The sequence below is a fragment of the Athene cunicularia genome, assembly GCF_003259725.1.
Source record: "Athene cunicularia isolate RWA chromosome 2 unlocalized genomic scaffold, athCun1 chr2_part1, whole genome shotgun sequence".
Classification (NCBI taxonomy): Eukaryota; Metazoa; Chordata; class Aves; order Strigiformes; family Strigidae; genus Athene; species Athene cunicularia.
In genome coordinates, this window is record NW_020799095.1 from 48,445,845 (window position 1) to 48,472,505 (window position 26,661).

The window sequence follows — 26,661 nt, forward strand, 5'->3', positions numbered from 1 at the left end:
AAATGTAATGTCTTTGGATTGTTTTCTTTTTTGTTGTTGTTTTTGTTCAATGGAGAAGTGCAAGATGCAAGAAAAATGGTTAATTTAGAGCTTCCCATTCTTAGAACATCCCACTTGAGAAAACATTGACATCTTTATGTTTTTTTCCTCCTGGGTCAGTTCCTTTGTCCTCCTCAGTAATTCAAGATAGACCTTGGTTTTGGCTGGAGAAGAGTGGCCTGAAAGGAAGACTTTTACTTAACTTATCTCCAGGAGCAAGTTGGACGTGACAGCTGAAGATCATGTTCAGAAAAGCATGCTGTTGGGTATTTAGGGGTTGAGTGCTTCCCTGGGATGAAAGGGGAGAATGGTCCCCACAGGGCAAAGAGACCTTTGTGGAACCATAAGAAGGTGATGGTGGTTTGACTCGCGTCAAGACCTCAGTGTAGGCCCACTCTAGAGTTTTGCTGCTCTGAAATATTTAGGCTTTTTGGTTTTTTTGGTGTGTTTCTAAAGTATTTTATAAACTCTATTCTTTCCCAAAGTTACTGGACGAGTTTTAAAAACAACAGTTTTGACAGATAATGTAATGCCTCCTTCGCTTTGACATTAGGTTAAAAATGTGTCTTTTGTGAGACCTTCTTCTAAAAATTTGTGTACTTGTCAGTTTTGAACAGATATGATAGAGGAAGAGAAGTCCAAAATGGACATAAATTTTGAAGAAAAGGGAAGAGATGGAAGGAAGAGAAACCTTCTTGCTGAGAAAGAGAACACAAAGTTTGTATTAACCATTTGCGAATCCACTTAGTGCATCCTCAAAGACTGAAGACTAGGATTTTTGGAAATCCGCTGTGAAGTGGTGCATATGGGAGTATATTTGCACACTGAGATTTAATAACAGATCTGGGATTTAATAATAGTGGGGGGGGGGGGCTGAATTTCTGTAATGATGTTCTGTTGACTCTTGAATGCGTGTTTCTCATTTTTACCAATTGAAACGTCCTCTTGAGACCTGTGTGGAGAGTGGGGAGGCAGGACAAAACATTCCTTTTGGATCGCCAGGGGCGCTGAGAGTTCTTGTCTGTGGCATTCAGAGAAAGAATCTATATATCTTGTGTTTTGTCTCCTAGGGAGAACTGGTAAGGAAGCTGAAGGAAGAGAAAGCCCCCCAAGTGGATATAGACAAAGCTGTAGCAGAGCTCAAAGCTCGGAAGAGGGTCCTAGAAGCGAAGGTGAGTCTGGAAATTAAATTTTGAATTCCACAGTTCTGTCTGAAAAGCCTTGAAATCTCTATTTAATGCCTTTTTTACAGTGTTGATTTGGGCTAAACAGTCATAGCAGGGTAGACTGAATCACTTCTGAAATAATTTGCAAGTTTCCAACTAGTGGCAATTTCATTCTTTCTCTATTATGCTAATATCTGTTAGCATCAAATCACAGTGTGCGAACAAATAAATATGAGTTCAGGTTGTTCATAAAGCCAAAATTCAGTGTATGTGTCACTAATCTTCGTTTACTGTACTTTTTTTGTGCACAGTGAGAGGATATGCTGTACTCTGTAGTAAGTTTCACTTTCAGTATTTAAATGCCCAGACTGGCATAGAACGTGCTTCTTTAGAAACCATTTTCTTTACTACAGCTTAAACAGTTTAAGATTTGCTACAGCTTAAAAAGTTTCAGATAGCCTATGGTTTTCCTCAGCCTTAAAGAGGGGGATGTATTGAAATTGTGTCCTCTTTTAAATTCAGTTGTGCTCTGAAAAGTCTTTCTGCAAATGAAATGATGGAACATCGAGTCTGTTTTTTTGCTAGATCAATAAACAAGTAAAAATACACTTCCTTATCCTGCTAGTTTCCCTCCCCTTCTCAGACTGAAACAACAAAAAGAAACTTCAGAAGCATAAGAACAGGTGTGCAGATTCACCCAGGAAACTGTGAGGTTCCTTCTAATTTGTGTTTCATATAAAAAGGATTTTACATGTGCTTCGGTGGTACTCTTTTAAAACAGAATAATAAGTAAATAAATGCACCACTGCTTGCAACTAACTTACTGTGAGAATTTAGTATACCTGAATTGAAATCAGTCGACACTACTTGTCAGGCAGAGTCATGTGAGTTAGTGCTTTCTGTCAGATCTGGCGTTATGACTGCCTGTTTGCATACGTTTGACTCCAGTAAAAAGATGTCATTTTTGCTTACTATTCAGCACAGAACTGTGCTTTGAAATCATTGTGTGAAACCTGGATTGAGAGCTAGGTTGTCCCGGAGTAAATCGTTTCTAAATGTTTTCCCAATTCTGTTTCCCAGCCCCCAGAAGCTTGATGTAGAGTGATGCAGCAAGGCAGGTTAGGAGTCTTGGTATCGCTGTGAGCCCCACCTTTCTGTTGGAAGAGTGCCCTGTAGGATGTGGTGTGGAGGTGTGCTTGCCAGTTACACAATTTGTGTGGGCTCTATCCCTGTCAGTGCGAGAATGACCTTGCAAACACAGTATCTGCCCTTGTGAGTGCAGCACTCTGATAGAATCTTTCTCTCTTGATGGTGCTTCCAGAAATGCATTGCAGTCACTTGCACCTTTTGCAGAATGCAGCACTGTGAACGCTTGTTAGCTTTAACAGCTGCTGGTTCAGTTTTCAAGCCCTGTGATTCCTACTTAAAGATACCAGAGTGGCTCTGAATTTGAAGCTTTGAACAGACTGGAGGAGTTAAGTGTTTAAAATTCCTCGGCTTTATGTCCTCAGACTGTATCATTAAGTCAGTATATGATTCTGCTCCTATACATGGTCTTTCTTCTCCTTGAAGGCTAATACAGGCACCTTTCTGCCTTCTATTTATGAATATATTTATGTTTATGAATTTATGCCGGGTGGAAGAGACTTTTTCTTTGACTTCTGTGCCAGTTCATTAACTGTTCTGTTTAGGTAGTAGAAGAGGGGCTCTACAGAATACCTACTCAAGGCACTCCTGTGCTGCTGGCCATTTCTCCCTGCCAGTTCACTGGGCTCTGTCACTGTTGCTCTCCTTCTGTCCATCTCTGGGTAAAAGCCATTCTTTCTATTAAGAAGTCCTGGTCATAGTGAAATGTGATTCTGTGTTTTTAGTCAGAGAATGCCAAATGGAATCTTTTTCCATGCTTTAAAGGTACTGTCCTGGTGCTTGCTGTCATGTGTGCTCTGTCTGTCTTTTGACTCTTCTTGTCTCTTGTGCAGAGTTATTCTTTGGCTTATGCTAATTCATGGGAGCAGCAGATATACAGTTCTTTTAAAATTAGGCTGTGCTTATTTGTCTTTATAGATGCCAAAAAAAAAAAGTTTAAAATTGTTGGTCATACAATACTTTTTGTAACCAAAAGGCTGTTAAAAACGATAGTGTTAGTCACTTAGGAGAGGCTGAATTAATTTATTGAACTTCTTCACTTAACTGCTTTAATTATCAAAACGTCTTTCTTGAAGAAAATCTCTCCAATCTGTTGACTTCGCTCATGGAGTTAGTTGCAAAATCATAGATTTTCAGATAAAATAGTGAGCTTGCTGTAAAACATTTTCACAGAATCTAGTCAGAGCATTTAGGCACTCTGTAACTAAATTTTCTGAGTGCAGGGGGCTGTATCTGGGAAAGCCTATGTTTTGCAAATAGGTATTCTTTGTATAAGCAACTAAATACATACCTTTGGCAGACCACAAGGATGATGATGCATAATCTTTATAGTCAAAATTCTTTCATGTCAGGAACACCTTATTGAAGGCTTCATATGTGCTGAGAGTTAGATGTTTGTAGTCTGAGCTAGTCACTGCAGGCTCTTGTTATAGTCAGGAGAGAGAAATAAGTCAGAAGAATTGCTTTGGAAATTGGCATTTCTTTCCAGTGATTGTAAAGATAACTGAGGATAAGTAGCTCAGACATTGTTGTCTGAAAGTTAGGGCAGATGAGTCCACCTTGAGTGTGTAAAATACCACATTCAGACAATCATGTTCGTAATTGAGCGCTTGAATCTCAGTGTGACCATTCCTCTTTGGAAAATGAACATGTTGGCAGGGTACCTTTGCTTCAAAATGGTCTTTTGACTTATCGTGGTGAATAGAGAGGATTCTCCTCCTGCCAGAAATGGGAGCTATTAACTGGTTTTGGTTTGCTTGAATTACAGGAGCTAGCCTTACAGCCCAAAGATGACATTGTGGACAGAGTTAAAATGGAAGACACCTTGAAAAGGAGGTTTTTCTATGATCAAGCCTTTTCTATTTATGGAGGTATGGATTTTAAGAAATATAGTTTTTAATCCCTTTAGGCTGATGTTCTGGTCTTTCTAGCGGTGTGAAACACAGTACTCTTGCAACGTTATATTAATGCAGCATAAAATAATTGTTTTTAAAGTTGGCTTTAAACTTCCCTGCTTGAGTCTATAAGCCTTTTGAAAGTTCCCCCTTTCTACAGTCTTTGGGTGTGGGGAGGAGCATCAAATGTTGTCTTTTGCTTTCTGAATGTAAATGAGTGGACTTCAGGTTGCATGTTCTGAGCATTACTTTGTAGAAGATGGTTTCTTTGCAGAAGGTTAGGGTGTTTTTGCCCTTGAGGGGGTGATCAGCTTATTTCCTTTTAAGCATTCATCTCTATCTGAGCTTTCCTCGACAAGATAATGCTCGAAACTACTGTGAACTTTAGAACCTATTACCTTAGTGAACTTTGTCAATGAACTTTATTGAACAGGTGGACAAATGTGGCTGTGAAACTTCAGATAGCTGCTTTGAAGCAGCTTGGGGTGGGCAGCGGCAGCACAGTGGTTACTGCTCTTTCTCCTAAGATAGTAAAATAAATACTCTGGGTTGTTTTATTGGCTTTTTCTTCCTTTTCTAATCTTTGTGCCTAAACTGGTGATCAGCAGATACTTTTTATTACTGACAATAACATACTGTTTTGGCTCATGCATTGTCACTTCTGGATTCAGATTCCTCTTTCAGATAGATTGGTCCCACAAAGCTTTCCACAAAATATAATTAATTTGGTGGAGGGCGTGTGGCTTTTACAGTTGTTGGTTGCAGCTATTGATCAGTTCCAGCTTCTACCACTACCTGACGCCCCAGTGTGCTTTGCCACTGAATTGTACTGGTTGGTGTATAGGGCAGTGTCTTTCTAGGTGCTTCATAGAGTTTACTTCAGTCTTTATGTAAAAAGCTTTCTACAGTGAGCCACATTCCATATTCCCTTTAGCACAGAGAAGCGGGTGCTTCATACTCAGAAAATGACCTAAGATTAAACCAGCTGATGGAAACAGTGAGAGGGGAGCACACTTCCTCCAAACAATACAGGTTCATACAGTCTTGCACCTCCCACATTTTTTAACTTTTTTCTCTTTGCAGGTGTCAGTGGTCTGTATGACTTTGGGCCTGTTGGGTGTGCTTTGAAGAACAACATCATCCAGGCATGGAGACAGCACTTTATTCAGGAAGAACAAATCCTGGAGATTGACTGTACCATGCTCACGCCAGAGCCAGTTCTGAAGTAAATACGGGTCTTTTGTTTTTTTTATTGTAGCATGTAATTTCCGGTCATAGTTGATTTTTAGACTTCTGTAAAATTACCCACAGGGATCTTCAGACTGGGTCACCCAATTTCATACCCCACTGCAGTGCAAAATATAATTAGATATCAGTGCACGGGTCAGTGTGAGAAGCTGTTTTTCCATAAATCAGGGAGAGCAGTGGGACTTGTGTCTGAGAGTCTAATGTCTCCTAGCAGTCCCATTAGGTAAGAAATTGACGTTATCCCTTCTTGTAAAAGATTAAGAAGACAACGAAAAGGATTAGGTGACTTGCCTAAATCTGGGACACCTAGGTCATAGTTTAGGACAGGTGGCTTGACCGTCCTTCCCTTCTCTGTGGAGGGATGGCAATACATAGTGTGTGTTAGTTGAGCTCTGAATGCAAATGATGCTTCTGTAGCCCTGGGGATTGAAGTCCTCTTTTTATCCATAGACCAGGTAGAGGGACCCATCTTCCAGGGTGAGAGTGTAGTTCAGACTCTGGACCCTTTCGCTTCCACATATCTCCCCTAAGACTACCCACAGATTTTCTAAATACGTCAGGTGCTTTTGGACTGAGAGCCTGAGCTGAGTCAACTGCATTACTTTGTACGAGTTGCGGCATAACGGACAGAAGCTTTCATGAATCACTAGTATAAAATAGTGGGAATCTGTCCACCTGAACTACTGGTTATTTGTCCCAACTGCACCTTTGTCTTGCTTCAGTCATGATGCAGTTACTAAAGGCACTGTCATCTTAGTGACACATTTTAAGAATTAGATATATTGATATTTTCTCACAGATCAGATTTTCTGTGAAATGGTACTGCTTAATGTGAAACTATAATCTGCATCAAGGCTGAGCCTGCAGTTTGGGCATATAGTTTGAAGAATATAATAATTATCTGTCCACTGGGATTATACAGTACCTGGGGCTGTCTGGTGACAGCTTTCATGTTCTTTTTTTGTATCATTTTTTCTAGGACTTCTGGCCATGTAGACAAGTTTGCTGACTTCATGGTAAAAGATGTGAAAAATGGAGAATGTTTTCGGGCTGATCATCTCTTGAAAGGTTTGGTTTTGTTCCAAGGCTAGGTGGGCTTGGGAATTTCTTAAAGTTGCACAAAGATGGGAAAAGAGTATCTTTCTCAAGGAAGGCCAGTTGGTATAGCCAGTCTTTCATACATGTGTTTGTAGTTCATTAATCATACCATAGCAGAGATCTCATAAGTTCTCAGTTCCACACAAATGTTGTGTTAGTATCTCAAATGAGGTACAGGATCACTAGTAAAAATCTAGTTGGGTCCCTTTTTATAAAAACCTGTGTCATCAAGCCATAAAAGATTACTGTGTTGTCTAAGCTAAGGACTCCCTATATAACAAGGTTCCCGTTCTCTCCGTTTTCTTGAATTTCAGTTACTTTTTATTGAGAACTGAGAAGTGATTTAATGACAATATAAGGGGACAATATAAGGGGACTTTCCTTATGCACAGGTCGATTATATGGCAGCTGCTGACTTGTATACCTTATAACTTAGCTGACTTTTGGGAATGCTAAAGAGACCTCAGGTGTTTTTTAGGTTTGCCAAGTCCTCACACTTCTTTCTGGTTATTGAATAACATTTGTTTAAAAAAAAGAACAAAAAAAATCACATGGCGGAATCTTAGAAATAAGAAACATATTTTAAAACTTTTTCATGTGCAGCTCTGTTGTGAAAGGAAGGATTGTTCCACTTTAGATTTAAGTGGGTTGTGCTTTCTAGTTTTCTAGCCTTTTCCTTGAAAGTTAAGTATGTAGAACAATCTATACTGGTGTTAAAGCTGTCTTCATAATAGTTAGAATTTTTGTTTTATTAAAAATTGAAAAAAAAGCCCATCTAACCTCTGCCTGCTTTGCATACTGAACAGCATCATAAAGAGAGTGTCCCTTTGTCTTCTGCAGCCCATTGCTGGTGAACAGCCACCTGCTGTTACTGCCACTAAAAAGTCAGATTGCTTTTTTTTTCAAACAAGAGTGGGAAGTCTTGGCATCACTTTCTGCCTTTGTATCTCATGGAGGATGTTGTGCTTTAAAATGGAATGCAGTCTAACCCTACTGTACCAACTCAGTACATGCCTCTGAGTGCATTTGGATAAAATTAGCCTTGCTGGCTTGGGTTCAGATGTTGCTTTTAATTTCCAGTCTGTGTAGAAAGAAAATAAGGAGAAAGGGACTACAAAGCCATTGCTTGGGTTTAAAGGAATGAGTACTGGAAAGAGACTAGATAAGGACCTGTTCTTTTCCCTGTGGCACACCAGTACAGCGCACTGGTGCACCTCCTTGACTGTAGATCAGCACTGCCCTGATGACGTGAGTGGAACTACCCCGATAGACACTGGCAAAACAACTGGTGAACATATGCTTACACTTATGCTGGAGGATCCTCCTGATCTGTCAAGCTTTAGACTGGTGTCAGTGATGGGGTTGTAGTATAAACTCTCTGCATACTTTTCTTGTTTACAGCTCACCTGTCAAAGCTTATGTCTGACAAGAAGTGCACAGCAGAGAAAAAGGCAGAAATGGAAAATGTTCTAACACAGGTAGGTGCCTGCATGGGGAGATGAATGCTTTCGGGATGTGTGTGTAACAGGGGAATGGCAGTCCACCAAGTCCAGCGGCAATGTCCCATCTGTGTCTCAAAATGTGCTCAGAAGTCTTTACCCCAGAGTACCTCCTAAATACTGAAAACTTACTGGTTGACCAACACTGTAAACTTGCTGGTTAATTACATCTCCCTCCTGCTGTTTTGGAGAGTTATGGCTATTATAGTAATGTCTTGAATGTTGGATTGTTAGGGCTGAAACTCTCTGCTTGGAGCTGGTCTGCTCTCTTCCACTTCACATCTTGGCAAAAAGCCTATTTCTTCTGAGTCTCCCCTTTACCTTTGTAAATTGCTCACTGAGGGATTATGATACAAAGGAACAGAGACAGATGAGAAGTTTTGTCAGGGTTTCTCTGAGCCACCTTTGCACTGAATTGGTATGTTTTAAAGTTGTCTCGGCATTGAAGCACTTGAGATTTGTTCTCTGTCTGTAGCACACCGCACAGATTTTTCTTGTGTTTACTGTGAGAATAGTTGGTCCTCCAGGCTGACATTCCTGAGCAGCTGTACTGACATTTGCCTTTATTTTTGTATTTGTTTTTCTTACTTTGTTTTTAATGTCTTTTTTTCCCATGACTTCTAGGATAAACGCTTCCAGAGGCATGCATAGAATGAATGTTTCTTTCTAGAAAGAGCAACTTTTTTTTCCATTGTATTACGTCACTGAGCAGCTGTCATTATTTTTTCCACACTACAACACTGAACTTTGACCATCCTTTAGGGGAATCTCTATTAATAAACTCTTTTTATCTCCTGTCTTGAGTTTTCTCTGATATATGAGGGATCGTGATAATGCTAGAAACAGCTCTTTTAAACTTGAGTGTTAAATCATTGCTGTACTGTTCACTATAGATGATTCATGGTACTGAAGTCTAGAAGCTACATTTAAATGTACATGTGCAAAAGGCTAGTACATAAACACACAAAACAGTGCCAGAAATTGCGGCTCTTGTGCAGTTAGGTTGCAGTTAGATCTGTGGCTCTACTGCTTGATTCCCATCTTCCAGAGAAAGAGGAAGGTAGGGTCCTGGAAGGGGTTGGCACTACCCCACCTGTGAAAGTATCCACTTGTTACCAAATTGTTTTCAGAGCAAATGGAAGATCTTTCGCCAGGAAGCCCAGTGCTGCAGCTTTGCTCTATTTAACTAAAATGCAGAACAGCTCTAAAGAGAGCATCTAATGCATAACTTGAATATTGTGTTTCATGCAGCAGCAGAAAAATAAATGAATGCTGACAAAGCCTGGCAGAAATTTTAGGTTTTTTCTCACTTATTGCTGTATTTTTTCATTCCCAACACTGCTCCCTATGTTTTAGCTGAAACTGTTCAAAAGAAGCTACTGGTGGGTGGTGATGCAGTCCCAGTGACTCTTCTGCTTTACACCCACTCGTATGCTCAGTGCTTGTGTTTTTCTCTAGACTTCAGACTTTCTGTCGTATGACTGAGTCGTGGACCTATATTATTAAAATGGTTTTGCAGATGTGCTGTGTATTCTTCTATCATTGGCTTAAGCTTTAGCTTGCTTGAAAATTTAGGTTAAAAGGGAATAGTTTGGACAGGTGATGCAGAGCTGTGGATTGTGTTCAATAAAATATGAAGAGGACATAATTAATTCCTGTTGCCTAGTAATTAAAATAATTCTCCTGTGTTTTGTTATTAGTTGGACAATTATGGCCAGCAGGAACTTGCAGATCTCTTTGTGAACTACAACGTGAAATCACCCATCACTGGAAATGACCTGTCCCCTCCCGTTTCTTTCAATCTGATGTTCAAGACCTCCATTGGGCCTGGAGGAAACATGCCCGGGTAGGTACTAGTCTCATTCTGCTCACACTCTCCCTTCTTCATAGATCACTGAATAAAAATGAAGTCTCAACAGGATTGAAATAATGCAATTTATTTTTGAGTAGCCTTCCCCTGCCTTTCAGTCCAAGTCTTATTTGGCAGGTTGGCATTCCTTGTACTCTCAGTGAAAGGGAGGAGAAACAAGGAGCTGTTGCAAGATCTTGAAAGTCCATGAAGCACCCAGACTGTGGATCACAGCAAGGCCTTACTGGTTGTTTCCATAAAGCCAGTTAATGTTGGATCCCCAGTTGTCAGCAATTTCATGGCTATAGAGAATGTACTTCAGTGTACCTGTTTCAGAATGAAGTTACTTAGCAGGGTGATCCAGCAGTAGCATCATTTACTAGGTGTTTGTAGTTAGTGTGTGAGAATTTAGAGGCTGTTGTCTTGAGTTGGGGTCTCCGAAAGTAAAACTGAGACCTCCATTGAAGAGTGGAGAATATGATTCTTGCATGTGCTCTGGGATGGTATCAGAGATATGCATCGTATGTATTCTCCAGTGTAGTACATTAAATAGCCTGAGTAGGCAGTATTCTGTGTGGAAGCATCAAATCACTAGGGGTTGTAGGGGCCTCACACTAAAGCCACTTCACAGTTGGTGTAACAGCAGAGGTGCAGTCATGGTTTGCCCACAAAAATCCACATTTGTAAGCAGCTTCATATAGCTCAGGCCTACATAGGAAAGGCAGAGAGGGTGCATTCCCTGTGGCCTCCTTGATGTCACTGGCCACTGTATTTCATTCAAACACCTTTTTCCGTTCCATGCTTCCATCTCCAAAGCAGCCAAGTTACCCACTTTACTTTTGGGAGTAACTAGGGAGTCCTGTGTTTGGGCTGTAGCTGACGTTTGTTTTTTTTTCCCCTCAGTCTATTGCTTCATTGTTTTGTGTCTGGAGATAAGACTAGAGAAAAAGTACCACCTTTAAGTTTTGTAGTAACTGTGTTCTACTTTTCTCACTGTTTTGCACACCCTTTTATCTTCCCGATTTTTCCTTTCCTGCTATCTCCTTTCAGCTATCTGAGGCCAGAAACTGCACAGGGAATATTCCTCAACTTCAAACGTCTTCTGGAGTTTAACCAAGGCAAACTGCCTTTTGCAGCTGCCCAGATTGGAAATTCCTTCAGAAATGAAATCTCACCCCGCTCCGGCCTTATCAGAGTGAGGTACTGCACACTTCCTCTTTCGACATAAGGGTACCTGGGAGCAGGTTGCACCTCCCTTTGTTCCAGTGTTTGTACATGATTTTTTCACTTTAGTGCTTTCTCCTAGAGGACTCCTGATTAATGTGCCCAGTGAGTCTCAGGGTTCATCGGTGAACTCATACAGTTAAGGTTTTAACTGCAGAATTTTATCTAAGCCTGGCTGGTGAGAAGTAGGATCTCTGAAATAGTTGTTGTGTTAGCAACACCTAGTTGAAACTCAGTTTTACTAAGAAAATTTGGCTTCCATCATAATCTAGACAAATCATATTTAAAGGTAGCTGTGTTCTCTACAAGATGTGCAGCTTTGCTTCTTTAATTATGTTCATGTGATTTACTTTAAAACTGAAATCTGGAATCAAAACGTGATTGACCTTGCCACACTATTTCCTTGGTTTAGTTCTGCAGATTCCGCAGTTTTGCAACTTATGACAGAGGAAGTTGTGAGAGAACCTGACTCAGGACATGGGTTTGTGTCCCAAAATTAGTCAAGCAGCAAAGCTCAGGGTTGTTGACAATTAATTTCAAAGCTTTCTATCTCAGGATAAAAGTGATTATTGCATTTCTTTAAGAATAGTCTGTATTTTAACTGAACTGTTCTGAACACAGGTCTCTTCCATTTTATTTGGAACAAGAGCTCTTGTGCAGTCAGCATGGTTCTGCCATACACACAGGCAGAATGTGTTGTCAACTTGGTAATTGATTAATATGGTACCATAAATGTCACTGAGAGGCAGTGGTGTCATTAACACTAAGAGAACTCAGGAATTTTCTCAGTCCTCCTGTTCTCTTGCACATCTGGAAATGAGAACTTTTCTCATTGAAATGCATTTTCAGTCAAATATAAATTATATGCCTGTGGCACATTTATTGGAGACTGTGTTATTATGCTATCATAGCAAATTACATCCTGATGTCTGTGATTTAAAGTTAATGATTACCTAGAGCTTTTTTAAAGGTTCTTGATAACAAGCTAATTCAATGTAAAGTGATTTCAAGCAATAAGGCCACGAATCAATGTATGAGTGTAGATGTAGTAAAGACAAAATTCTTAAATTGGAATGTACACCAAATTATCACCTCACCTGGCTATTTTGGGCACCTCTGATATGAGATAAGGCTACTGAATTAATCAGAGGATTAGTCTTTGTTGACCCTGTAGGAAACATATACTTCTAGTATGGGCAAAATAGCAGCCTGAAAAAATTCCAGAGAACTTTTGGAAGTATTTCCAAAGGTGGTGTTCCCTGCTCTGAATCACAGTGGTGATAACTGTGGCCTGGAGATCTCTAGATGAATTTGTAGAATGTTTAATTAGAAATTTGGAGATGAAACTAAATTCAGTGTCGAGACTGGTTCATGTTCCAGTCTGTACATTATCTTGTCTCTTGGTTTGCATATGTTTTTAAACTACTGACTTGCTTGTGAAAGGCTAAAGCATAATCATTTATTAGAGGGGCTATAGCTGACACATGAAGTATTTACTACACGTGATCATTTGCATTTCTGTCAGGGAATTCACCATGGCAGAAATTGAGCACTTTGTGGATCCCAGTGAGAAAAATCACACCAAGTTTCAGAATGTGGCAGATCTCAACATCCTCCTGTACTCTTCCAAGGCCCAGGTCAGCGGGCAGTCTGCCCATATAATGCGGCTGGGAGATGCTGTTGAACAGGTAATGTTCCTCTTGCAAGCACATGCAGCTTGCTTTTTTGAGTATTGCTTTTAAGGCTAAACTGCAAACTGCCATGTTTGTGCCAGCTGGGGTTTGCTCCCAGATTTAAAAGTCAGTGAATTGGTGTGACTGATATCCAAGCCTGGCTTTTTACTGGCAGTGAAAAGCTCCAGGTGGGGCTGGGATAGTGGTTAGAGGTTAAGCTTCACACTCAGCTAATGGGAGGGGAACAGTAAGGAATACTAGTATCTGCCAGAAGCTCAGCAGTGACTGGGAATCTAATACTCAGCTGCTGACCGTCATCAGTATGTGGCTTGCACATTGGGGTTTCGCTACCTGATTCTCCATCCATGCAAGTTATAAATGAGTAGGTTTACCAATCCCCTCTACCTCACCCCCCCCAAAACCCCAATTAAAAACCACCAAAACAAAGCCCTGCCCAAAACATAAACGAACAAACAAAAAAACCTCGAAAGAAGACAACAGCAAAAGAACCCCCGCCACTTCCTGTTGTATTGCAACTGTGAACTGTAGGGTACAGCTCACAGTGGGGTCCTGAGCCATAACTGCAATTCTCATGCACTGTTGTAATACCAGTGACTGTGCTGTTGTATACAGCAGGTTATTGTCAAGTAGGTGATCTTCAGAGACAGTGATGAGTTCTAGAGTAATAATAACTTACCATTTAATTCAGATGGAGATATTTCCAGTGGCACTAGGTGAATTTGAAAAGGTGTAATAGTTTCAGGAGAGACTTAGTACTTTATCGCAGGCAGCTGCAAGAAGTTCTGTCTGTAATGTGTCAGGCTGTCTGCAGAAGTACAAGAAGTCATGATCTTTGCATCCTTAGGAATTAATGGTTCTGTGGTGTGTTTTTCTTTTTTTCTTCCTGCTTTTCCTTTTTCCAGGGTGTGATCAATAACTCCGTTCTCGGTTACTTCATTGGCAGAATCTACCTCTTCCTTATAAAGGTCGGTGTATCCCCAGAGAAGCTGCGCTTCCGACAGCATATGGAGAATGAGATGGCTCATTATGCCTGTGACTGCTGGGATGCAGAGTCCAAAACATCGTATGTAAGTGGCAAAGTGAAACAGCAAGTGTCACTCCCTGTCAGATCTGTTGATAGTGCAGGAAGGGACTCAGTTTTATTTCTTGTTTTTTAAAACTAGGGCTGTGAGTCTGATGTTTCTGTCCAGTCCCATGTTCATATGAACACAATGAAGTGCAAATATTCTGAATCCAGGACTAAGGGGACAAGTCAGCTCTCTGCAGTGGGCTTACACAAGTTTATGAACTGTTCATGCTCCTTTGCTGGAACCTTGAAGTTGCCTCAGGACTTTTCACTGTTTGAATTTCATCCAGTGTTAAAGGAAGTCAAGTCCTGGTGCTTTCCAAAGACTTATAACCCCTGTGACAACAGTGGGGAGGGCTTTGTTTTGCTGGAGATCTTATTCCAAGGCAGATTCCTTCCTGCTTGAATTCTTGCTCTTCGTTTTCCACTTCCAAGCTGTGAGAAATGAGTTCACTTCTGCCAGTTCAGACAGCTGGTGCTAGGGGAAAAATTTCTCAAGGATCTTTCTGTCTTCTTGCTGAGTCATTAAGAGCTTTTCAGTTCAGGCCTTGTTGAGTGCTTTGTTTGTCTCTTGTATTGTTGGCTGGATTTTGAAAAATGTGTCATTTTTTTCTTTAAGGTAAACCTGCAGTAGGTAGCTAGGGCCAAGGTTCTTAGACTCATTTTAGATTTTTCTTGAGAGCTTTCAGCCTCTTCAGTAAGTCTCAGCCAAGTATCAGTTGGAATGATAGTTTCAACAGAAATGTCTTAAAAGGCATAGTAACTAGACTGTATTGATTGTGAATCCATTCCCCTCTTCAGGGTACAGAATTTACTTTTTGGGTTGAATCGAAGTGCTAAAAAAAAAAGGTACTTCATTATTCTTCTGTCATGTGTAGTGAAACACATGTTCTTCTGCCTGGTTAGCCTTTCCTAGGAGTCTGGGATATGTGCAGGTTTCTGAAAATATCTAGACAACTTTGGTGGTCTACTTCCAATAGAGGATTGAAAGATTGAAGGGATTTTACTGAGGTCTGTGGGGTTAGCCTGTGACACTGCAGTGACCCTTATATGGGTGGACCCTATCCACAGTCCTGACCAGATTGACAGCCAAACAGGGGTCAGGTCAAGGCTTCAGGTGGTTCAGACAGCCTTATTTATGGGTAGGGGGAACCTCCTACAACCTAGGGGTGAGGAAGTTGTGTGTGGTTGGTGGGGTGTTTTTGTCTGTGTGGGGTGTGTGTTTTTCTTTTTTTTTCCTCTCTCTTTCTTTTTAAGGGGCTGAAACAGTCTTACCATTAGTGATGTTTTGTTACAGATACTTAAAGGAATAGCAGCTAGTAAAATCCTACCAAATTTAAGATTAGAAAAAAATTCATGCGGCTCGGGTGAGTGATTTGTCTTCACATAGAAAAGACCTGCAGAAATGATTGAAGAAATGTTTTCCTTTGATTGTAGATAGCTGACTTCCATAATTCCACAGCCTCTCTTCCCAGCCAGCCCAAAACAGGCTGGACCTGTGTGGGCCACTTCATGTAAATAAGATTAATAAACTTTGCAAGCCTTGTCAGGGATCATGACTGCACTCACAGAGCAGTATGTCCAACAGCCTCACTCAGAAGTGAAACCAGAAATCCCAGGGGCATGACAAAATCACTTTGTGAGCTAGACTCACACTCACTCTCACTTAACTCTGACCAAAAGTGTTTATACCAACTTGCAGCACTCAGTAGTAAGAAATTAACTGCTCTGAATGCCTTAAAATGCATTCTATAAAGTTATTACATAAACCTATATTTTTGTGTTTTCTGAGAAGTAGCTGTAGTACCCTCATGGTTTAATTTGTGTAAGAATTCCCCAAGAGGTTCCAGAACACCTTAATTTTTCAAGCACAGGGATTTCTTCTGTTCATACACTGTTCCTGACAGCCTGATATATCACTGCAGAATGGAAGACCACACAGCATCTGGCTGCCTGTATGTCCATGTATTTCCCGTATTTCCAGTGAATGAAAAGCAGCTGATGTGCCTTTTCTTATATGGGATTGTCTTTTGGAAAAGCCAGGTGGTGGTTGTATTTTCTGCAAATGTTGGAAGACTTAATCAGTTCTCTGTGTGTGAATGATATTTTGAGATTCCTCTTTGCCATACATGCTGAAATATTGAAAGAAGTGTTTCCCTTGCATATGATCTGTGTCTCACTAGCTCATAAGCCAAGCTTTTGGCCACTCTAATGTGGCTGTTTGCCTGCTGTCTATTCTGTACTCGTGGAGTGGTGAAGCCCTGGAGGCATGCTGTCTGTGTGCCTATAGCATATGAGTGATAGAACTGTGTGCTCTGGCCCCAGCCCCAAGCTCTTGGCACAGTGCTGTGTTCTGCCAAGCCATGTGGAAAACCTGGCCTTGAACACAGGCACTGGTTAGATAACTGATCGTTTCCTCTGGAAACAAATAGAATCATTCAAATGAAGGAGCAACTAGTGAGAGAGGGCTGCTTATTTTAACAGAGCTAATTATGTAGAAAAAAGAGTCATGGGAGCAGGGAGGGCTTAAGGGTGAATAAACATATTTGATGGTTAAGTGGACAAAAAAGTGAGTTGGTGAAAGCTTCCACTTTTGTTTTTTCAGGGTTGGATTGAGATTGTTGGCTGTGCTGATCGTTCCTGCTATGACCTCTCCTGCCATGCCCGTGCCACCAAAGTTCCTCTTATAGCTGAAAAGCCTCTCAAAGAACCTATATCCTTTCAGAATAAACCAGATTCTCTTGAAGTGAAAAGTGATTTGACAGTGAGATGTATTGGAGAGCTGTGCAGCTCTATTTTAAATTACATCTGTAAGTTTAACAGGGAAACCTAGAGCTACAGGCCAGCATGACTTTGGGAAGTAACCTGCAGAGAATTGAGCATGTGGGTGACTCAGGTGGGCAAAGGGGATTTACTATTGTACTTGGTGTTTTCTAGCTTAATGCTAGGCTCTGCTTTGATTGTGAAGCATGGTTTAAATGTGAACAAGGGGTTACTCCCAGGTTACTCCATGTCATTCCATGGTTTTGCTGCTAGCTGTACTCGTAAAAAAAGTTGTAGTCTTTCAAAATTTTTGACCTTCTGCCCTTCACTATTTTTTATTGTTCCTTTTCTGTCCTGGAGGGAATTCTTAATCCAGTAGCAGGGGAGATTTCTTTGTGTTGTATGGCAATTAGCTTTGACATAGCAAAAGAACCAGGCCCTGCTTTCTGTCATCTCAAACTCCTTAACTGCCTTGTACAGAACAGTCAACGTTGTTCAGTTTGAGGCAAATAAGGGAGCCATTGGCAAAGCTTATAAGAAGGATGCAAAGGTGGTGATGGAATACCTTTCCGTGTGTGATGAGTGTTACATCACTGAGATGGAGCAGCTGCTCAACGAGAAAGGGTGAGCTGGCTGTGTGTGCGTGGGACCCTTCTCTGACATCTCTGATGAGGGTTCCCAAAGTGCTGGTGAATTAATTTGAGCCACCAGAAAACAGCTTCCTCCTGAGAGTAGGATGAGTGGATCATCTGAAATGTTTTAGTGCTGTCCCTTCTGCCAAGTAATTGCTGGCTATCCATCAACATATCTCTTGATATATGCACATAAATGTGTAATGATGGTATTCAAATATTTGTTTATTTGCATGGGAATGAGATTCTGGCTTTAATAGGATTATCCCTTAAAAGAGATACCTCAGTGAAATGGGATGTGTTTACCAGCTTTCCTACTCTGGTTTGAGAGTTGACAGGGTTGATGGATGGTTTTGAACTTAATTTTAATATTAATCAAATAATTCTCTGAACAAAATAGTTAAATGAGAACCAACACTTGTGTATCTTCCCATGTTTAGTGACATGCTTTAGGATTTGTTACAACCTTTGCCTTATTGGGGCAGCAGTTTGTATGTCTTTCCTTGACCTGTCTGCCTGTATTCCTAACACATGCAGGCACGGAAAATGTAAGAGATATCTACAGTTGACAAATTTGACTGAAGCAGTCAAACAGCTGTATATGTTATGTGAAGGCTAATTGTGCAACAATAACAAATAAACTTCATTGCAAACAGGAAATTATTCAAGGTGTAGGATCAATGCATACATTCTAGGTAACACTTAGCTTTTTTTTTTTTCCCCTGATCTGAGATTTATTTCTTTTACATTTCTGTGAATGTGAAAGTGTAGAAAAAAACAGTAGCACTCAAGATAGAGAGAGAAGCTATTGCAGGATATGTGTACACAGAAGAAAGTAAACTTAGTTCATTCATAATCCCACTGAAATGATTCAATAGATGAGTTATAAGCAGTATCCCAGGTTGAATTCATAGTGGGCTATGAGTTGTGACTGTTGTTTAAATTCAGCATCCAGTTGTAGCTGTATTCACAGCAAAGCCTTTATAAACTTCAGCCCATTTGGTATTGGGTCCAAATGCAGGTGATTAGCTACAAACTTTTCTTAAACAGGTTGGATTTTGTATTATACTGATCTGAACACTTCAGCAGGGAGACTACCATTGCTGGAGTACACGTTGACAGTGTCAGAGTGTTGGGCCTGCCTTTCATATGACCATGTGTATATAAATTAATCTTGTGAAGCACTCAGGTTTACAGCAGCAATTTTCTGTTAGGACACATAATAAAGACATTTGCTTCCTGTGAGTGGGATAGGTCAATACAGCCTAAATTCTCCTTGGCAAGGAGTGTGCGCTAGTTGGAAGTTAGCAGGGAGCAAGAGAAAGTAGTTAAAGGACCATAATATCAAAAGCTTTAGAAATAATAAAATAACTGTGCTGTATCTTCCCCTTAGATATCTGTGAAAATGCAGGGTATTTTCTGACACGAGTCAGTTTTTATGAGAAGTCTATGCACTCGACAAGATGTACAGTCTGCAGCAAGTGCCTGTTTTGTGTGCCTCCCTTTTTTTCTTTTGCTGTATGTGCTTCATCCTGAGATTCTTCCATTTCCTAACTGAGTTTGCTTAGGGCTGTTAAGCACAACTAAGTTCACAGTGATTATGAAAGTGGTTGTTTTTAATGTAGATGGAGTAATTTTATTATTAACAGAAATTTCTTTTAATGGGTATGCCACATGTTTCTTTGATCTCTGGGGGTTTGCCCTGACTTCTGTCACCCCACTCTTAAAGTCAACTGACCAATGCAATTAAGGAAGTAAAAGCTACAGCAATAAACAAACAAGTTATAAGTGACTTATTTTTTCTTTGCAGGGAATTCACTGTTGAAACTGAAGGGAAAACTTTCAAATTAACAGCGGACATGGTTACTGTGAAGAGATTTCAGAAAACATTACATGGTAAATTTTATCTTTGTTGTTTGATCATCAAAAATAAGAGGCAGATCAGGATACGTTTTGAATGTGAACTTGACTAGTTGCATTGTCCTGTTAGTACTGTACTGTGGCACAGGAAAAATGCCAAATGTTATTTCCTTGAAATTTGGTAATTTAAGAGATTTGGAAAGCTTTCACACAGCAGTGGGATTTCAGCAACCATTGGTGCAGGCCTCTCTGCCTGCTTCTTACCTGGTCTGCTCAGTAACCCATTTAATAGACTTTGAGTGGCATATTATTATATTCATGCTGCTTCAGTTGCTTGCTCTGGGATTTGTAAGGTTCCATGTAAGTGATGGAGGAGCTGCAGAAAGTGCACCAGCTTTGGAAGTTTTGATCTTCAAGTCCGTTACAGTGCTGCAGATGTGGCAGTCTTTTGGTAGGGCTAGGGGCAGATCTCTGCGCTCAGAGCTCCTATTGTCACTCTGCTGCCTAGAGCCGAGTCTTCTGGCATCTGCCAGCTTGCCAGGCTGCCATCCTGACCAGACTCTTTAAGCTGACAAGTCCAGTCAGTTCCTCTGGTAGTCGATAATCACATCAGCTTTGGCCAGTGACTGCATCTCCATAGAGTTGTTGTCCTGATATGGGAAATGGGGCTAGAAGGTAACTTTCCAAAATGCATGGATTTAGTTCCTCAAAGAAGTCTTGTCTTTCCAGCCAGCTCTGTAAGCGCCTCACCCAAGGTCGTTTGGGAAGTCTTTGACAGAGCTGGAGACTGAGGTAGATTTTTCCCCAGTTCATATTGTAACTAGTGGATCATCCTGCCCAGGGTTGAGAACATGATAAATGCTTCTAGGAATGAGTAGATCAACTTGTAGCATGTGCAGAATGTATTTGTTCTTGCAGCTGCTGAGCCTTTTTTGTTGTTCAGGTGTCTTTCAGTCAGCATGTGCTGACTTCGTTTTATCGCTTCAAAGAAGGAATCAGAGTTGTAACTGTTAGTAACTGTAGTATTGCTGGGACCAGCAAGTAGAACTGCTTTAAATTTGACCATTTGTCAGTTTGGCTGCTGTCTGCAAGCAGAAGGCAAAGCTTGTAGTTTTCTTCTCTCTTGTCTTGAAAACTGGCTGAACAATGCATAAATAAAACAAGACCTTTTGGAAGGTAAAGTCCCACCCTGGGTTGGGTGTTTAATTGAGCACTGGCTCTCTAGGCACATAGAGTGGGAAGCAAGTCAGGGTGGATTGCTAGAGAGCTGGATGCTACCCTTGGTTTTCAAAAGCAGCTGATGTCTATAACTTCTGTTTCTTCTCCAGTAACTATCTGAGCTCTTTCTAAAAAGCTGCACTGTCTGAGCAGGACAGCTGTCCACTGAGCTCCTTTCATACACAGAGGGGAGAAGGAGGAAAAAGTCTCTCTTACAGACACGTAGCAAGGACTGGCAAGAATGACGGGTATATAATAACATAGCACATCATGTCTTCTGAGAGCTTTTGCAAACAATTTACTAGTTGGTCCTTGTTCACTCCCATTCTTGTGATACATTGCAGGGAGGTGGAGAACAGGGAGAGGAGCAGCACTGAACCAGGCAGCTGAATGGCTCAAGAGTACAGAGAGAGTCTTTGCTGGAATTGGAGCTTCAGATCCAACTCAGTGCTTCTTTGCTCAGCTTGCTGGATGCTGGGGCAGTGTCTGTACATTCAACTGAAGTGGGCCTGGGACTGAGCATTGCCCTGCCATCACCCAGGCTGCTAGCCTGTTCCCTGGCAGAGCTCTTGGTCTGTGACAGATAGCACTCTCACAGACAATGCCTAGACAGTTTATGGCTCAGTGTGGAGCAGGGACTGTTCCCAGTGAACAGTTTGGATGAGGTATCACTGTTGTCAAGTGGAAGAGGGTGTATCTATGTGGATTCAAGTTGTGCTGTGCTGTTTGCTCTTAGGGCCAGAGAAGGGGCCCTGCCTTGTGTTTTACAGCCTAAATACATTCTGCACATGGACTAAGTCCAAATCTCCACCTCAGGTATTTGTATTTAGAGCAGAAAATTTTAATCTTTTATTTCCATTTCCTCAGCTGCATGTAATCAGAACTTCTGAGCAGAAAGGCAGCCTCAGTAAATAGATCTTCTTTTGTGTATGAATTATTTTTTAATGATGACATGGGTTCTTTTGTGTTCCAGTGGAAGAAATCGTCCCAAATGTAATTGAACCATCATTTGGTATTGGGAGGATCATGTACACAGTGTTTGAACACACATTCCACATTCGGGACGGAGATGAGCAGAGAACGGTGAGCTTTCCTGTGGCTGGGCCTCAGCTTAAACCAGCTGCAAGCATTTGACTTTTCCTAATATCCAGGGGAAGGGCTAAAATAAGACTGCACTTTACAGAGTAGAGATGGGAAAATCCAGGTGGGTTGCTGAATCGCTGTTTTTGCCAGCCTATGTGTTATTTATACGTGTGCACTGAGAGCGTTCTGGAGCTGTGTCTGCATGAGGCTCTCACTGTATTACTGGCAAGGGGTGAGAAATTTCTCCTTTTGGATTCACACTTGGCAATGTCCCATTGCTCAGAGAAAGGCATCTCTTCAGTGTTTTATTTTCTCTCTGCTGCTTTTCCTGGAATCATAGTTCTGTGTATCAAGACTGTTTCCTCAGTTCCGCATGAAATTCAGCCTTCTCTTATTCTGGGCACCCCTAAATCTGGTCCTGAAACTTTGCTGTAGCAGGGGCCAGAGGGAAGTGTGTGTTAACATACAGAGCACCAGCCTGTTTCAGCCAGTGTCCAAACTGATGCTCTGCACCACTGCTGGTGGCCCATGGGAAGCTGGCTGTGAACTTCATGCTGGTTCCTGTTCATTATTTCTGACTGTGTTCATAAAAAGAACAACAGCACTCCTTAGTGTCTCTGGTTACAGTTATGAGTGGGGGGAATAGGGTTTGGGAGCCAAAAATTAGGACACAGTTGTCTTTCAATCACAAACTGTTCATGAAGTCTAAAATATTGTAGTTATCTTCTAAGTACCCATTTACTTTCTATGTAACCTAGGCTGCTCTGTTTTGTGGTTTGTCTCAGTTACATTACTTCTGTACCCTTACATAGGCCTTGCTGATTGACAGGAAAGAATTTTTTTTTTTTCCCAACCCCCTTTTGACACATTTTTCTTTTCTGAGTGTGTCTATGGAGGATTCTGGAAACCTTAGAGCTGTATGTGCTCCACGTGTGTGCAGAGTCTCTGTGGGAATCACAGGAAGATGATTGTAAGAACTTTTCCCTTTAGACTCTGCATAAGACTAAATCTCCTGGAAAGATCCCTTTACCTTTCATTTTTCTGTAATTCAGATGAGGTTCATATTCTTCAGGGAGGGCTGTGGTAGACCTCTTCTGGTGGGAGGTAATGTTTGGCTGTTGGAAGGGAAGAGGGAGTGGAGGACAGCTAAAGAAAACCTTGCTTCAGCAGTGTGAGGTGTTACTGCTGGGGCCCTGAGTGCTGATGGCTTACAGAAGGCCAGTGACTCCCCTGGAACAGTCACCCTGCCTCCAACCTCAGTCAGAGCTTATTCTCACCTCCTAAGAACGTGGTGTAACCATTAAACTTGTATTTATTTGTGCTTTCCTTTTTTTCCTTAGTTCTTCAGCTTTCCAGCTGTTGTAGCACCGTTCAAGTGCTCCGTTCTTCCTCTAAGCCAGAATCAGGAATTCATGCCTTTTGTCAAGGAATTATGTAAGTGTATTAAGCACTGTGGATCTGATGGAGATGTGCACTGGGAAGAGGGGTTTCTTCCTCAGTGCTACAGGGAGAAAATAGCATTGGGATCATGTGGCGCTCTAGTGTGCAGTGGGAGAGCCATCAAATTAAAACAACTGAGTTGGTTGGTATCAGTCAGCTTTGGGTATCTATCACTTCAGTCTGGACTCAAATCCAACTCCCTGCCCTTCCCCATGATGGTTTGCAGTGTAAAAGACATTTATTTTTTCCCTTCTGTGTCAAAAAGAAATCTTTCCTGCTGCATAGAAAAAGTTGTCAGGAAGCAGTGGGGTTTTGATTTCTTTGTTTTTGTTTTTTTTTTTTTAATAACCTTCTTTTCATTGTTCCTGTTAGCCAGCTAATTTATTAAATTGATCCTGGTGCTGCTGGGCCTCCAAACATTCTGTCAGAATGTACACTGGTACCATCTAAAAGTGAATAGGTAGGTGAAGGATAGAACATAGGCTGCAGGTCAGTGCCTTTGGCTGCTGGCATCAGTTCTGCCTGGGACCTCACCACCTCATGATGGACATGCCCCTGCACACATGTAAGGCTAGCATGTTTTTGAGTTAAAGCAGAGCTGTGGGACTGTAATGGCAGGTTGTAGAAGTCAGTGACTTTGTTCTTTGGGTAAGAGTTGAGCAATACGATGTAGAGAGCTGTGAGAGTAGAGATAGACTTGTGGGATGGGTTTGAGCTTCTAGTCTTGGCAGGGACTGGAACGTTGGATCCTCTGTCAAAATAAAAATGATGGTCTGTGATGCTGCTTGAAACCAGGATGCACGGTGCCTCACTTCAGGTAGTGCCATGAGGATATGGGAGGCCTCTGCTAGGATCGTGTTGCCTCCTGAGTATGTAATGACTCCTGGTGATCCCCCCTTGTCTACTTCTTGCAGCTGAAGCACTCACCAGGAACGGCATCTCTCACAAGGTGGATGATTCTTCTGGATCCATCGGCCGGCGTTATGCCAGGACTGATGAGATCGGCGTGGCCTTCGGGATCACAATTGACTTCGACACCGTTAACCGGACGCCTCACACTGCCACCCTGAGAGACCGCGACTCGATGCGCCAGATCCGAGCCGAGGTAAAGGGCAGGCAGACGGGTTGGGCTGCTGACAGAGCTGAGTCTGTTTCTTACAGGCTAGAGGAAAGCATTAGCTGCTGTTTCTGATCCAGCAATGACTCGGGTCTATGTGGGAGCTGCTTCCAGCTCCCGTAGGCAATTTAGCTATTCTAAGAAATCCCTCGGGAAGAGATACTGGTCAAACAGAAGATGCCAGCCCTCCTGCTAAAGTGAGGATAAGCTTTTGTTTTTCTTGGATGTAGCGGTGTTGATCTTACTTGGAAGCCATGCCTTGTGCCGATTGCATTGCTCTTTAGAATGCCTCTTTCTGACTGAAGGCTGATGAGTAAATGTGTTTACTGGGTTGGGTCTCACTTTCAAAGGCACAGTTCCTCTGAATCCACAGACAGCAAAAGGCAGAAGATACTTGCCCGCTATAGGCTGGCTGGCAGAACACAGCTCAGACATGACTCCTTAAAGCTTGTTTCCTGCTGGTGTTGCCTGTGCAGCACCAGAGGATCTGGTGAACCATTGCCCAAAAGCCACACCTACCGTAAGCACGCTCTGCTAGTGTGGCCATAATAGACAAATAGCAAAGCTCCCCATGGTGGTCTCATAGTATGCAAGCAAAAACTGCTCAGAGCTGTGGATGTGTAGTATTGGCATCTCTGTCATGCCCTTTTCTCCCTGGCCCCCACCAGGAACAGTTTGGCTCCTGTAGGAGGAGGAGTTAGTGCTCACCTGCAAGGCTGAGTTCTAGCTCTGCTCTGTACAGAAGCACCTGTACTGCTTGAGGCTACTGAGCTGGCTATGGGTTTGGTTCTGTGTAAGGGGCAGTGCCAGTTCCTCAGGGCACCCATCTGTCTCTGTATCACCTGGGTCACCTCTCACTGCCGAGCAGCAGAGATAAAACTTTGATACGATCCCCTCCCTGGCAGTGTCCAAGGCCAGGTTGGACAGGGCTTTGAGCAACTGCTCTAGTGGAAGGTGTCCCTGCCCCTCGCAGGGTGGTTGAACTAGATGATTAAGGTCCCTTCCAACTCAAACCAGTCTGTGATTCCTTCAATTTCTGCAAATTTTCTAGTTTTTTCTAGCTGATCCTTTGCACAATGGTAGCGTGCTATGAGGAACAAAGAAAAGGCAACTGGCAGCTGCTTTTGTGCTGGTCTTACAGTAAAGAGGACCTGGCTAAATCATGGATTACAGCATCTTTTGGATGTGTGTATTGGTTTCTTTCCCTTTCAAAACTGCAATATAACAGTACCAGGGATGAACGTTGCTGTGGGTCCACTACGGTGACAGTTGCATTTCCCTCGTGGGTCACACTGAATAACTGAGCAGTCTTTGCTGAAATGGCCACAGTCTGTGATTTAAAATGTCCTCTTAGTTAATGGTTTTCCTCTCCAAAAATGATCTTGCAGGAAGATACCTTGCACCTGTTCTGTTGCTGGTGTAAATATTACCCGTGTTCCCCAAGTATCCAACAGAGCAACTTGATTCTGATGCCTTTGCGTTTCATATGTCTTTGTGACTTTCTCTGCAGATCTCTGAACTTCCTGCCATCATTCGTGACCTGGCGAACGGTTATCTAACTTGGGCTGACGTTGAGGCAAAGTATCCACAATTTGAGGGACAAGAGACTGGCAAAAAGGACACAATAGAGGAATAAAGAAAAGGACCTGAAGTAAAATCCTGTCAAATGTCCACTTTTTACTGTTCATGTTAATATGACATAAACTTACTGTGTATTATTCAAAGCTGCATTGTTTGTGCACACAGGGACTATTGTTTTCTTTTCTTCTCAATTGCTGCCCGAATTTAATTTCAAAAACTAAAATAATTGCAGTCCAAGTTAAAGGTGTTATGAATAAAAACGCCATTATATATGCTTGCTTCTCTGTGCTTATGCAGCCTTGTACTTTCTTCAGAGATGTCTTTTATTTTTTTGTGGTGGCTACGGGTTTTTGTGGGTGTTAAAGGTTTATTACAGCCCCTCAAGAATGCAGGGACCATACATCCTTTCATTTGGATTCAGATCACCTTGGACTCTTGTGCAAGATGGTACTAGTTGCTTGGCCTCATGTTTGTGAAGGGCTGATGAAGGTGTCAGTCCTCCTTTCACCATTGTGCAGTGCTTCAAGCAGCTGCTTTAAGAGATGGGTTCAGTGCTTTCTTCTGTCTGCAGGTGTTTAATACCTGCTGCTGCAGAATTGAGAGTATTTGCATGCAGGAGAAGAGAGGGGATGGAAAATCCTGTTCCAGTTCTTGCTCTTGCTTGGCATGGTTGGTTTGCTTGGTTGAGGGAGTGAGTAGCTGTGAGCACGGAGAGTAGGAGCACTGGCAGGGTCACTTGTTCGTTGAATGTCTTCTGGCAGCAAGGACTGAAACTGGAGACTGTCCTTTGACTTTGTGGGCAGCGTGGAAATTCAGAGCTGTGTGCTGTCAGCATGCCTTGCTCCAGCTGGAGGTGGTAATGGCACATGCCTCGGACCAGCTAGGAGAGGCCTTGTACCCACTTGTGTTTCAGGCTCTCGTCGTCACTGAGAAGCGAAGAGGCAAGGTCTTGTCTCTTTCTGTGTCATTTCTTAGCCTGCTCGGATGTCCTCCAGCCCTTGGAGAGGGCTCTGGTACTGCCATCCCAGGGATTTCTATCTGTG

General features: G+C 42.0%; 1 protein-coding gene across 1 annotated transcript; it reads left to right on the forward strand.

Annotated features, from left to right (window-relative positions):
• The first annotated feature begins 318 nt into the window (after positions 1-318).
• On the forward strand, positions 319-25,904 carry GARS (glycyl-tRNA synthetase). The gene is made up of 17 exons (XM_026841961.1): positions 319-390; positions 1,110-1,211; positions 4,120-4,222; positions 5,330-5,471; positions 6,474-6,562; positions 7,994-8,070; positions 9,792-9,937; positions 10,991-11,140; positions 12,690-12,852; positions 13,761-13,925; positions 16,530-16,637; positions 17,166-17,311; positions 19,130-19,215; positions 21,371-21,480; positions 22,821-22,914; positions 23,835-24,025; positions 25,548-25,904. Exons 1-17 carry the CDS (start codon positions 334-336, stop codon positions 25,671-25,673), a joined length of 2,055 nt encoding a protein of 684 aa, XP_026697762.1. The 5' UTR covers positions 319-333; the 3' UTR covers positions 25,674-25,904.
• Positions 25,905-26,661: the final 757 nt, after the last annotated feature.